Source organism: Borostomias antarcticus (genome assembly GCF_949987555.1).
Source record: "Borostomias antarcticus genome assembly, chromosome: 24".
NCBI classification, from domain to species: domain Eukaryota; kingdom Metazoa; phylum Chordata; class Actinopteri; order Stomiiformes; family Stomiidae; genus Borostomias; species Borostomias antarcticus.
This window is the reverse complement of record NC_140257.1, coordinates 16,941,657-16,954,156: the sequence shown is the minus strand read 5'-3', so window position 1 is coordinate 16,954,156 and position 12,500 is coordinate 16,941,657. Positions and strand designations below refer to the sequence as shown.

Here is a 12,500-nt window from a genome sequence, read left to right as displayed (position 1 = left end):
CCTCTTCTCTGTCTTTAGAACCCTCTTCTTTGTCTTTAGAACCCTCTCCTCTTATCTGCCTTTAGAACCCTCTCCTCTTCTCTGTCTGTAGAACCCTCTCCTCTCCTCTGTCTGTAGAACCCTCTCCTCTGTCTGTAGAACCCTCTCCTCTTCTCTGTCTGTAGAACCCTCTCCTCTGTCTTTAGAACCCTCTCCTCTTCTTCGACCTTTCCTTGAAATAAATTCTAGTTTGTGAAATGATTTTCCATGCCAGCGTTGTGTTCAGCGGTTCTACAGGCGGAACCCTCCAGCTGTGGATGTTTGTTTATCAAGCATCTTTCATCCCAGTGACCATAAATCATCTCACACAGCAGTGTGTGATAAACATGATCAACATGAAGATCCCATCGATTTAGTGTGTGTCACAGACAGTTAGGTCTGTATTACACTCCATAACTCCCATCCTTCATGTGCCAACTCCAATGACAAAAGTGTGTGTGTCTGCGCGTGCGTGTGTGTGTGTGTGTGTGTGTGTGTGCGTGTGTGCGTGTGTGTACAGTATGTGTGTACTGTATGTACGTGTGTGTGTGGGGGTATGCGTGCATGCGTGTGTGTGCGTGTGTGCACGTGTGTACAGTATGTGTGTATGTAGGTGTGTGTACGTGTGTGTGTGTGTGTGTGCGTGTGTGTGTGCGTGTGCATGCGTATACTGTGTGTGTTGTCCTCACCCCGTTGGCTCATGAAGCCACGTCGTGTTTCATCAAAGCCAACTCCGCCGCACGGCTGCATCCTGATTGGCTGTTGAGCTTTTAACCGGCGTGTATGCACCCAGCTCAGCGCTGTCAGGGTCGGCTAATCTGCGCCATTTTAAAACACGCTTCAGTGGTTCTTCAGAGACGCTTCGGAGGCGTCGGGAGCCCTGAAGACGGATTTATGCCGCTGGAAAAGTGACGTTTGACAAATGCGGATAGAGGAAGAATAAATTGGGCTGAAGTGTTTTTGGGGCGGAACGTCGTCATTAAACGGGGAACGTGCGTCGCGTTCGGCCCACTGGGCCGCAGCTCTCGACGGGGACGGGTTCTAGAGGGTACGTTTAACGAGAAGGGCCTGAAATCCACACTCTGGAATACGTTTGGACTGCTTTTCATGCACGCGTACAGCAGACGATGAACGGACGCACTCCATCAGTGTTGAGCGCTCACTGTCTGCTGTATATGTGCATTCATTCATTAATTCATTCATTCATTCATTCACTGTCTGTTGTATATGTGCATTCATTCATTCATTCACTGTCTGCTGTATATGTGCATTCATTCATTCATTCATTCACTGGCTGCTGTATATGTGCATTCATTCATTCATTCATTCATTCATTCATTCACTGTCTGCTGTATATGTGCATTCATTCATTCATTCCTGACACAGCCCACAGGGAGGTCCATAGCACAGGAAAATACATTCAATAAAATACATGCAAACAATTATAAAAATAAAAAAAGACCTGATTTCACTTAGACTAAGTGGAAATGAGTTCATTAAAAGCAGTTCAAACGTATGCAGATTTCCTTTCTATTTCCATTCATGGCGCTCTACTGTATCTATTGATTGTTTTCAATTTCCTGTACGAGCGGCGCTGCTCTCATGGCCGTTCATAATGACCACAGGGATATAATTGAGAGTGCAGATGTCCTACCTTGTGGTCATTATGAACGGCCGTGATCAGCGCCAGTCGTACAGGAAATGGAAAACAATAGATAGATACCGCGCCGGTCTGAAGGGGGTGTGGTGCCGTTTAAGGGTCTGAAGGGGGTGTGGTGCCGTTTAAGGGTCTGAAGGGGGTGTGGTGCAGTTTAAGGGTCTGAAGGGGGTGTGGTGCAGTTTAAGGGTCTAAAGGGGGTGTGGTGCCGTTTAAGGGTCTGAAGGGGGTGTGGTGCAGTTTAAGGGTCTGAAGGGGGTGTGGTGCAGTTTAAGGGTCTGAAGGGGGTGTGGTGCCGTTTAAGGGTCTGAAGGGGGTGTGGTGCAGTTTAAGGGTCTAAAGGGGGTGTGGTGCCGTTTAAGGGTCTGAAGGGGGTGTGGTGCAGTTTAAGGGTCTGAAGGGGGTGTGGTTCAGTTTAAGGGTCTGAAGGGGGTGTGGTGCCGTTTAAGGGTCTGAAGGGGGTGTGGTGCAGTTTAAGGGTCTGAAGGGGGTGTGGTTCAGTTTAAGGGTCTGAAGGGGGTGTGGTGCCGTTTAAGGGTCTGAAGGGGGTGTGGTGCCGTTTAAGGGTCTGAAGGGGGTGTGGTGCAGTTTAAGGGTCTGAAGGGGGTGTGGTGCCGTTTAAGGGTCTGAAGGGGGTGTGGTGCAGTTTAAGGGTGTGAAGGGGGTGTGGTGCAGTTTAAGGGTCTGAAGGGGGTGTGGTGTTGTTTAAGGGTCTGAAGGGGGTGTGGTGCAGTTTAAGGGTCTGAAGGGGGTGTGGTGCCGTTTAAGGGTCTGAAGGGGGTGTGGTGCCGTTTAAGGGTCTGACGGGGGTGTGGTGCCCTTTAAGGGTCTGGAGGGGGTGTGGTGCAGTTTAAGGGTCTGAAGGGGGTGTGGTGCCGTTTAAGGGTCTGAAGGGGGTGTGGTGTTGTTTAAGGGTCTGAAGGGGGTGTGGTGCAGTTTAAGGGTCTGAAGGGGGTGTGGTGCCGTTTAAGGGTCTGAAGGGGGTGTGGTGCCGTTTAAGGGTCTGACGGGGGTGTGGTGCCCTTTAAGGGTCTGAAGGGGGTGTGGTGCAGTTTAAGGGTCTGAAGGGGGTGTGGTGCAGTTTAAGGGTCTGAAGGGGGTGTGGTGCAGTTTAAGGGTCTGAAGGGGGTGTGGTGCAGTTTAAGGGTCTGAAGGGGGTGTGGTGCAGTTTAAGGGTGTGAAGGGGGTGTGGTGCCGTTTAAGGGTCTGAAGGGGGTGTGGTGCCGTTTAAGGGTCTGAAGAGGGTGTGGTGCCGTTTAAGGGTCTGAAGGGGGTGTGGTGCCGTTTAAGGGTCTGAAGGGGGTGTGGTGCCGTTTAAGGGTCTGAAGAGGGTGTGGTGCCGTTTAAGGGTCTGAAGAGGGTGTGGTGCCGTTTAAGGGTCTGAAGGGGGTGTGGTGCCCTTTAAGGGTCTGAAGGGGGTGTGGTGCCGTTTAAGGGTCTGAAGGGGGTGTGGTGCCGTTTAAGGGTCTGAAGGGGGTGTGGTGCCCTTTAAGGGTCTGAAGGGGGTGTGGTGCCGTTTAAGGGTGCGCAGACATCGGACACGCCCTCCTGTAACTGGCGGGCAAACTGTAACTTTATAGGAATTGCAGACGGGTCAAACTGTTCAACGGTCGCTCCCCAACTCCTCCCCTCCTCCCCTCTCCTCCCCTGCCTCCTCAGGTAACTCCTCCCCTCCTCCCCTCTCCTCCCCTGCCTCCTCAGGTAACTCCTCCCCTCCTCTCCCCTCCCTCCTCAGGTAACTCCTCCCCTCCCTCCTCAGGTAACTCCTCCCTAAGGCTCTCCTCCCCTCCCCTCCCTCCTCAGGTAACTCCTCCCTAAGGCTCTCCTCCCCTCCCTCCTCAGGTAACTCCTCCCCTGTCCTCCCCTCCCTCCTCAGGTAACTCCTCCCCTGTCCTCCCCTCCCTCCTCAGGTAACTCCTCCCTAAGTCTCTCCTCCCCTCCCTCCCCAGGTAACTCCCCCTCGGAGGAGTCGGAGGAGCGGGACAAGGAGGCGCGTGCGCTGACCTACCCGGCCTACGTGGCCAGCCTGCTGGACAGCGGCGCTAAGCGCATGGCGGCCGGCGTGCGGATGGACTGCAGCAGCCAGGGCCAGTGTCCCCACGCCTGTCCCCTCTGTCACATGAGCCCCCGGCCGGGCCGGCCCAACGACCCCGTGCTCCTGCACATCAGCAAGGCCACGCCCCTCTACGAGCTGGTGTCCAACAACGAGACCTACCAGGTGAGGCGGGAGGGTGTGTGTGTGTGTGTGTGTGTGTGTGTTTGTTTGTGTGTCTGTGTGTTTTTGGTTGAGTGTGTGTGTGTGTGTTTGTGTGTGTGTGTGTGTGTTTGGTTGTGTGTGTGTGTGTGTTTGTTTGTGTGTCTTTGTGTGTGAATGTGTGTGTGTTTTTTGTTGTGTGTGTGTGTGTGTATGTTTGGTTATGTGTGGGTGAGTGTGTGTGTGTTTGGTTATGTGTGTGTGTGTGTGTGTGTGTGTGTTTATGTGTGGGTGTGTATGTGTGTGTACTGTATGTATGTATGTGTGTGTGTGTGTGTGTGTGTGTGTGTGTGTGTGTGTGTGTGTGTGTGTGGTAACCATGCAATACTTGCGTTAGCTTGCAAAGAGCAAACCCAGTCTAGGCAGCTATGTTTGTGTAGGAACCTGCTCGGTCCTCAGGTGACCTGCGGTTCCTCAGTGAGAGCCTGAAGAACACATGTAGGCGTGCTGCGCTCCAGGCAGAACGCGCTCAGTGAGACCGTATCAATGCTCAGTAAGACCGTATCAATGCTCAGTAAGACCGTATCAATATGCTTTGAGCCGTTAGCCTGACGCCCCCAAGGAGACGTAATACCTCACCAGCTGCAAGCCTGCTCCAGGCTGGTATTGACTGAAGCTCTATTTCTTTCTTCTCTCTCCTCCTCTCCTCTCCTCCTCCCCTCCTCTCCTATCCTCTCTCCCCTCTTCTTCTCTCCCCTCCTCCTCCTCCTCTCCCCTCTCTTCTCCTCCTCTCCTCCTCTCCTCCTCCTCTACTCTCTCACCTCCCTCCCCTCCTCTTCCCCTCTTCCTCCTCACCTCTTCTCTCTCTCCTCTCCTCTCACCTTCTCTCCTCCTCTCCCTTCCTCTTCTCTCTCTTCCCCTCCTCTCCTCTCCTCCTCCTCTCCCCTCCCCTCATCCTCTCCTCTCCCCTCCTCCTCCTCTCCTCTCTCCCCTCCTCCTCCTCTCCTCTACCCTCCTCCTCCTCTCCTCCTCTCCCCTCCTCCTCCTCTCCTCTCCCCTCCTCTCCTCCTCTCCTCCTCTCCTCTCCTCTCTCCCCTCCTCCTCCTCTCCCCTCCTCCTCTCCTCTCACCCCTACTCTCCTCCTCTCCTCTCCCCTCCTCCTCTCTCCCCTCCCCCTCCTCCTCCTCTCCTCTCTCCCCTCCTCCTCCTCTCCTCTCCCCTCCTCTCCTCCTCTCCTCTCTCTCCTCTCCTCTCTCCCCTCCTCTCCCCTCCTCCTCTCCTCTCTCCCCTCCTCTCCTCCTCCTCTCCTCTCCTCTCTCCCCTCCTCCTCCTCTCCCATCCTCCTCTTCTCTCTCTCCCCTCCTCTCCTCCTCTTCTCTCTCTCCTCTCCTCTCTCCCCTCCTCCTCCTCTCCCCTCCTCCTCTCCTCTCTCCCCTCCTCCTCCTCTCTCCTCCTCTCCTCTTCTCTCTCCCCTCCTCCTCCTCTCCCCTCCTCTCCTCCTCTCTCCTCTCCTCCCCAGGCTCTGCAGGAAGCCATGATGAGTATGTTGTGGTGCTCTGGGAAGGGTGATGTCATCGATGACTGGTGTCGCTGTGACTCCAGCGCCTTCGGGGCAGACGGTCTGCCCATGTGTGCCCCCCTCCCCAAACCCCTGTGAGTCCACACACAGGACATGATCAATATCATCCAAACACCCTCATCCTCAATATCATCCAAACACCCTCATCCTCAATATCATCCAAACACCACACACATACACACACTTATACACACACTAATGACGTGCTATGGGATCAGCGGATTTACTGTATAAACTGGTGGATATGACATCATTGAACTTGTATCTAAAGATAAGAGGATTTATATTACATTACATTAAATTACATTACAGTCATTTAGCAGACGCTTTTATCCAAAGCGACTAACAATAATTGCATTTAACGTAGAAAAAGCCAATGTACTACTACTTGCCAGAACTCACAAGTGCATCTCCTTCCTAAAACAAGTGACTAAGAGCATAATCTAGTGCTGAAGGCAAAGTACAAGAATAGAAATCTAAAATACAATAGGTGCTTAAGAGGCAGGATCATGGTAGTACTTCTTGAAGATATTTTTGAGCCTGCGGTGAAAGATGGGCAGCGATTTCAGATATAATGTATATATATATATATATAATCTTTAGATACAAGTTCAATGATGGCATATCCATATATATATATATAATATAAAACATGTCGTCCAACGTGGAGCTGAGCTGAAGGCGGTTCTCCGGTTCTCTCCAGGCTCCGTCTGTCCCACTCCTACGAGCCCAGCAGCTCTCTGGTCATCATGGAGTGGACCCACACGGAGCCGCCCATCGGCGTGCGCATCGTCGACTACCTCATCAGCCAGGAGAAGGTGACGGAGCGGACGGACCACTCCAGAGTTGAGACGGGTACGTTCCCCCCTCACCGTACCCCTCGTACCCTCGTCACGTTCCCCCCTCACCGTACCCCTCGTACCCGTCAGGTTCCCCCCTCACCGTACCCCTCGTACCCTGGGTTAGGCGCTCGCCACGTTCCCCCCTCACCGTACCCCTCGTACCCGTCACGTTCCCCCCTCACCGTACCCCTCGTACCCGTCACTTTCCCCCCTCACCGTACCCCTCGTACCCGTCACGTTCCCCCCTCACCGTACCCCTCGTACCCGTCACTTTCCCCCCTCACCGTACCCCTCGTACCCGTCACGTTCCCCCCTCACCGTACCCCTCGTACCCGTCACGTTCCCCCCTCACCGTACCCCTCGTACCCGTCACTTTCCCCCCTCACCGTACCCCTCGTACCCGTCACGTTCCCCCCTCACCGTACCCCTCGTACCCTGGGTTAGGTGCTCGTCATGTTCCCCCCTCACCGTACCCCTCGTACCCGTCATGTTCCCCCCTCACCGTACCCCTCGTACCCTGGGTTAGGTGCTCGTCATGTTCCCCCCTCACCGTACCCCTCGTAAACGTCACGTTCCCCCCTCACCGTACCCCTCGTACCCTGGGTTAGGTGGTCATCACGTTCCCCCCTCACCGTACCCCTCGTACCCTCATCACGTTCTCCTGATCGTCGGTGTAAAGGTACCGTAAGTCATCGGAGCACCTCGCGTGTGTAGATAACACGCGTGTGCTTTGCAATCAACAATGATGTGAAAAATCAATTGAGGTCCACTTTTATTCTGTAGTTCTGCTCACGACCACTAGATGGAGCTCACTGGTAGCAGACGGTGGCTCATGTGTGGAGGGCTGAGGGATACAGCTGAGCACAGCCTCACTCTTCTGGAGGTTTAGGTCTACGTTCATCATCAGATGTAATAATAGTATGATCCTGGGTGTAGTCTAGACTAGAGCTAGAGCTAGAGCACACACACACACACACACACTCACACACACACACACACACACACACACACACACACACATACATACATACATACATACATACATACATACATACATACTGTACATATACATACATACACACACACATATATACATACATGCGTAAATACATACATACTGTACAAATACATGCATACATACATACACACACATATATATATATATATGTATCTGCAGGGCCCCTAGAGACATGGGGCCCGATCCCGTATCCCTGTAGTGGTGACTTGACTGCGTGGGCTGTCATCTTGCACAGTGACTCTGGGCTCGTCTTGTGTTGAGGAGAGCCTGAACTCTGGGCTCGTCTTGTGTTGAGGAGAACCTGAACTCTTGGGTCGTCTTGTGTTGAGGAGAGCCTGAACTCTGGGCTCGTCTTGTGATGAGGAGAGCCTGAACTCTGGGGTCGTCTTGTGTTGAGGAGAGCCTGAACTCTGGCCTCGTCTTGTGTTGAGGAGAACCTGAACTGGGTCTGGAGTAGATCAGCGCCGTCTCGTCGGGCCGTGCTCAGCGGGTCTAGCCTGCTGAGGGGCTCTCTGGTTCTGGATGAGCTTGTCTACAGGCAGAGTCAGAACCTCCAGCTGTCCTCCTCCACTTCTAACCGTAACCTCTAACCCCTAACCCTAACCCCTTACCTCTAACCCTAACCAGGACCAGTCCTGCAGAGCCTCATCCAGACGCTGTTATAATCAATGAGCCTCTTTAGGAGTTTGGCACTATCAATGTCCTTCTGGGAATTAACATACTATAGTGAACGGGCCTGTCTAAGAATGCATCCATGTCCCTGTGAAGAAGGCGTACAATCGAAGGCCCTCTTTGTTTTCGGCCTCGGTTGTTTTGTCCCAGTTTGTTCTCTGCAAGACCTCCTCCACCAGAGAGGAACTTGTTAGCATTAGGGGAGCAGCTCCTACGGACTCTATACCGGACTTACTCACTAACTCAGATCGACTGGATATCCTGGTCAGAGGTGTCGCTGTCTTCGCCCGAGCTGTGAGACGGTGCCGGTGCAAGCGAGGGAGGAGAGCCGGGCCCTCGTTCGGCTTCGCAGACGCAGCTCACGAAGACATCTACCGGGAATCTTCGCTATCGCTATCCAACAAGATGGATGAACTCCAGCGGCTAGTAGCTAAAAACAAAGACTTCCCGGAGACTGTTCACGGAGACATCTGTCTGATGCTATCCTCGACGCTGAAGTACATCTCGAGGGGTTCCAGCTAGTGTTCCAGCTCTTTTATCCTAGCGTGTGGGTATATTCCACCTGAGGCCCCCAGACAGGAGGCGCAAAGCACACTCGCCGAACAGATAACGAGGGTTGAGCGTAAACATCGGGACTGTTTGATGTTGTGCTGGGGGACATCAACAGAGCTAATCTGAGACAAGTTCTTCCCAAATACCGGCAGCAGATCAAATTCCCCACTCGAGAGGAGCGCACCCTCGACCATTGCTACACGGCAATCAACAACACCTATCACGCTGTCTTTCACACGGTGGTGGGGTCAGTCGGACCACAACATTGTCCATCTGATTCCTACCTACAGGCAGAAACTGAAACTCTCCAACCCTGTTGTGAAGACATTAAAGACATGGACCAGCCAGGCGAAGCAGAAGACCAGCTTGGGCTGGAACAGGCCAGCTGTGACGGGGGCTACGTTAACTGGGGGAAACAGTCTAGACGCACGCAGACACTGTGACGTCATTCCTCAGCTACTGAGAGGACCAGTGTGTTCCAACCTGCTCCTGGATCAGCTACAACAACGACAAGCCCTGGTTCACATCCAAACTCAGGGAACTAAGGCTGGAGGGAGAGGAAGTATGGAAGAGTGGGGTTAAGGACCGGTTTAAACTGGGGAAGCTGGGGAAGAACATCTCCGACCCAGAGTCCACCGGCACCGGCGCCCCACAGGGCTGTGTTCTTCCCCCCCTACTAATCTCACTGAACACCAACAGCTGCACCTCCAGCCATCAGTCCGCCAAACTCCTGAAGTTTGTGGATGACACCGCCCTCTAGGACTCATCTCCAAGGGGGATGAGTCCGCCTACAGGTGGGAGATTGAACAGCTGTTGTCCTGGTGTGGCCGGAACAACCTGGAGCTCAACGCTCTAAAGACAGTGGGAATGGTGGTCGACTTCAGAAAGAACTCAGCCCCCCCCCACCCCATCACCCTGCACCGTGGACTCCTTCCGCTTCCTGGGTGCTGTCATTTCCTGGGACCTCAAGTGGGAACTGAACATCAGGGCCCTGAAGCTGGCCAGGAACATCATGGCTGACCCCTCCCGCCCGGGCTATGGCCTCTTCACACCGCCCCCCTCTGGCAGGAGGCTGCGTCAAAGACCAAAACTGTTCGACACAGGAACAGCTTTTTCCCCTCGGCCATCAGCCTCATCAACATGGCTCCCCTCTGACTCTCTCCCCTCTGACTCTCTCCCCTGCCCCCTGCATTGTGGCACTATACTGACTACTTCACGGTCTCTTCTGTCGGCAAAAAGCACTGCTAGTTTTCACTATGTTTGTATTTTGCATTGTCCTGTCCTGTCCTGTTTTTGCACTGGTCCATTGTTGTGTTGTTGACTCCACGGTGTCGTAAGACGTTCCTATGTATGTCAAGAACAAATGGCAAAAAAGGATTGTGATTAGGAATATCTGGAATAAGCCCAGTAGTGACTTCACTTCAACAGCCCTGCATTAATGATCCTCTGCTTGGAACGCGAAGTTCTGTTTGTGATCAAGGCCCAAATACGAGACATCATTGCAACTGTTTATTTGATTTCCTGATGACGACCGACAAGGTCGAAACATGATGACATTTTTAATGATGTAAGCCCGAAACATTAAAGGCTTTTTAACATGACCACTTCCCTCCCGAATACTTATTCTGAGTGGATCAACCTTTCCTTTCCCTTCCTATCAACTTGTTTTCATGTAGAAAACAGCAAATGGAAAATGTCACAATATCGTTCTATACCTTTAAATGTGTTCAAAAACAGTATCGCTAATTACCCGCATGCATTAACAAACAGTATGACTACAGTATAATATAATGACACACAGGTTTATACCGGTTAGTGTTTTAAACAGAACCTGGGTTTCTCCGAGCGTTCAGTGATTGATTGCTTGGAGGAGCACAGCTTGAGTGTGAAAGCGAGGTGTAGCTGTGTGTGAGCGCGACCCCGGACCACCGAGGAACTCGCTCTGTGGAAGATTCATGGGGAGGGGTGGTTCTGATTTGAGCTCTCGCTTACCCGCCTGTCAGATTAAACATTAGCATGCGGGGGATAACCTTGGGATGAACGCAGGAGGATTCCAGAGATACGGACCTGGTATCTCCTCACTGTCCTCGGTCTCACTCAGACTCTCTCACTGCTTCTCTTGACAACTATCCGATATTATGGAGAAAAAATAAAATAAAATAAAAAATAATAATGTATTTTTTTTTATATTTGTATTTTATTTTATATACATACTGAGACTGAGAGCCAGGGAGTATGGGAGTAGCTCCTCGTAATCTTAGAGAATTGTAAACATTTAAAATATGACTTCCACAAAATGTTTTATTATTACAGTACAGTATGGTAAAATACAAAATACATGACCAATACTGGATACGTTCCATTGATGCAACTCATTGGTCTGTTGGGGACTAAAGGGATTATATTGCTATTGGAACCACCAACCAGTATACAGCCCAATCAGAATATGAATACATATTAATGCATGGGTATAGGCAGTCCATCACTAGTTATTGAGTTGAAACTCTGCCAAGCATTGAAAGATTCCCATACTATTGTTATTTCCCATGAGACATTTCCTAAGGCCTGCCGTCTTATCGGAGACTGCCTGGGTCTCCAGGCTTCTTGTATCCATGGTGTGTGAGTTGTGTGAGTTTAATGGTTTTGGTTATGGCTTCCCTCGTTCCAGTTTGCAACGCAACATGAAAAGAACGGAACATCAAGCTTAAATCAAGTCCAAATGTGGGCTTGTGATCGATGAGGAGGTGCACGTGTGTTCTGGCTCGGCCCGGCTGGGAGGCAGCTCGGGGTGTGTTTCCAGTCAGGGCCCTTCATCTCTGCTCAGCCCCAATTTACATGGAACTCAAAACAGCTTCTTCATCGCGTGTACAGGCAGGATCTGATCAGCTTCCACAGACCGCCAGGGAAGACGAGGACAAAACGTCTCACTTCTGTTCTTTAGATCGGTCAGACATGCATGGAGGAAGCCCTTCTCTTCAGAGGGATCTGGACAACATTCCACTTTGTTGACGCCAAAACAAACATGTGTACGTAATCAATACAAACGTGTGTACAGTTCCTGTCATTGTAGAGGACCGCGCCTGTCATTTCAAGGACTGCCGTCGTAATGGAGTGGGTCCGTACGGCTCATTACGTAACGGCCGCTCGCCACACAGCGTGAGCTATCGTAGCCGACGCTTGTCACCCGGCCGGCCTGACAGGGGTTGTTTGTGTGCTAATCGCAGCGCGTAATGGGAGTCAGGCCGGCTCAGGCACACAACTTGACATCATCGCTCCTCGTCCAGATGTGGAAGGGGACCGCTTCGGAAGTCTGCTTTCCGTCATCACTCCCGGGTCCGGACCAGAACCGGGCCGCCTAAAATAACAGGCCGCCTCGCCAGAGTGATGTCAGCGCTTTGATCGCCCAATAACAGAAGGGTTTACTCAGGGGTCAGTGGGACATGACATCCAGTCCATAAACAGATTACTCACAGCCATGTGGCCGGGGGGCGGGGGAGGGGGGGGCACACCGCCTCCCTCTCCTTCCCACTGAGCCCGGGTGCTCCCCGCGGGCGGGGCCAGAGCTCCTGAGAGGGACGCGCGCCCCACGCTGGAAGACGGGGCTTCATACCCGTGGAATGTTTCCACCCTGGGGGCCTCGGCCTCATGAGCTCACCGCCTTGCGTGCTGGTCGGGAAGGGGGGGGGGGAGGAGGGGGGGGGGGCAGGTGCATTACGGACGCTGGCAGGCTGTGAGCGTCACAGACACCTGGCCACGACCGAACTCAGACGAGACGAGTTCCTCAGACGTCACCGAAACACCGTCTCCATCCGCCGTAGGGAGTCCAGCGGAGGAGGTCTTTATTGAGGCAGACAGTCTTATGACATTCAGTCACGGATCCATATGTTTAACTGAAAACCAAGTGTGTGTCTTGGCCTTGGCCGCGCCGTGTGGAAGGAACTCAGCTCTCCCGTAAAGTCCAGTCTGGT

The 12,500-nt window shown here is 52.5% G+C and overlaps 1 protein-coding gene across 1 annotated transcript in view; it reads left to right on the top strand.

The window, feature by feature from the left end:
- Positions 1 to 12,500, top strand: part of astn1 (astrotactin 1) — a gene marked incomplete at both ends in the record, with an annotated part of 224,595 nt that overhangs the window by 188,208 nt on the left and 23,887 nt on the right. The window contains 3 exons of the mRNA XM_084458037.1: positions 3,625 to 3,893; positions 5,389 to 5,522; positions 6,152 to 6,303. Of these exons, the coding sequence (XP_084314163.1) occupies positions 3,625 to 3,893; positions 5,389 to 5,522; positions 6,152 to 6,303 (555 nt within the window). The remainder of the gene's footprint in view (positions 1 to 3,624; positions 3,894 to 5,388; positions 5,523 to 6,151; positions 6,304 to 12,500) is intronic.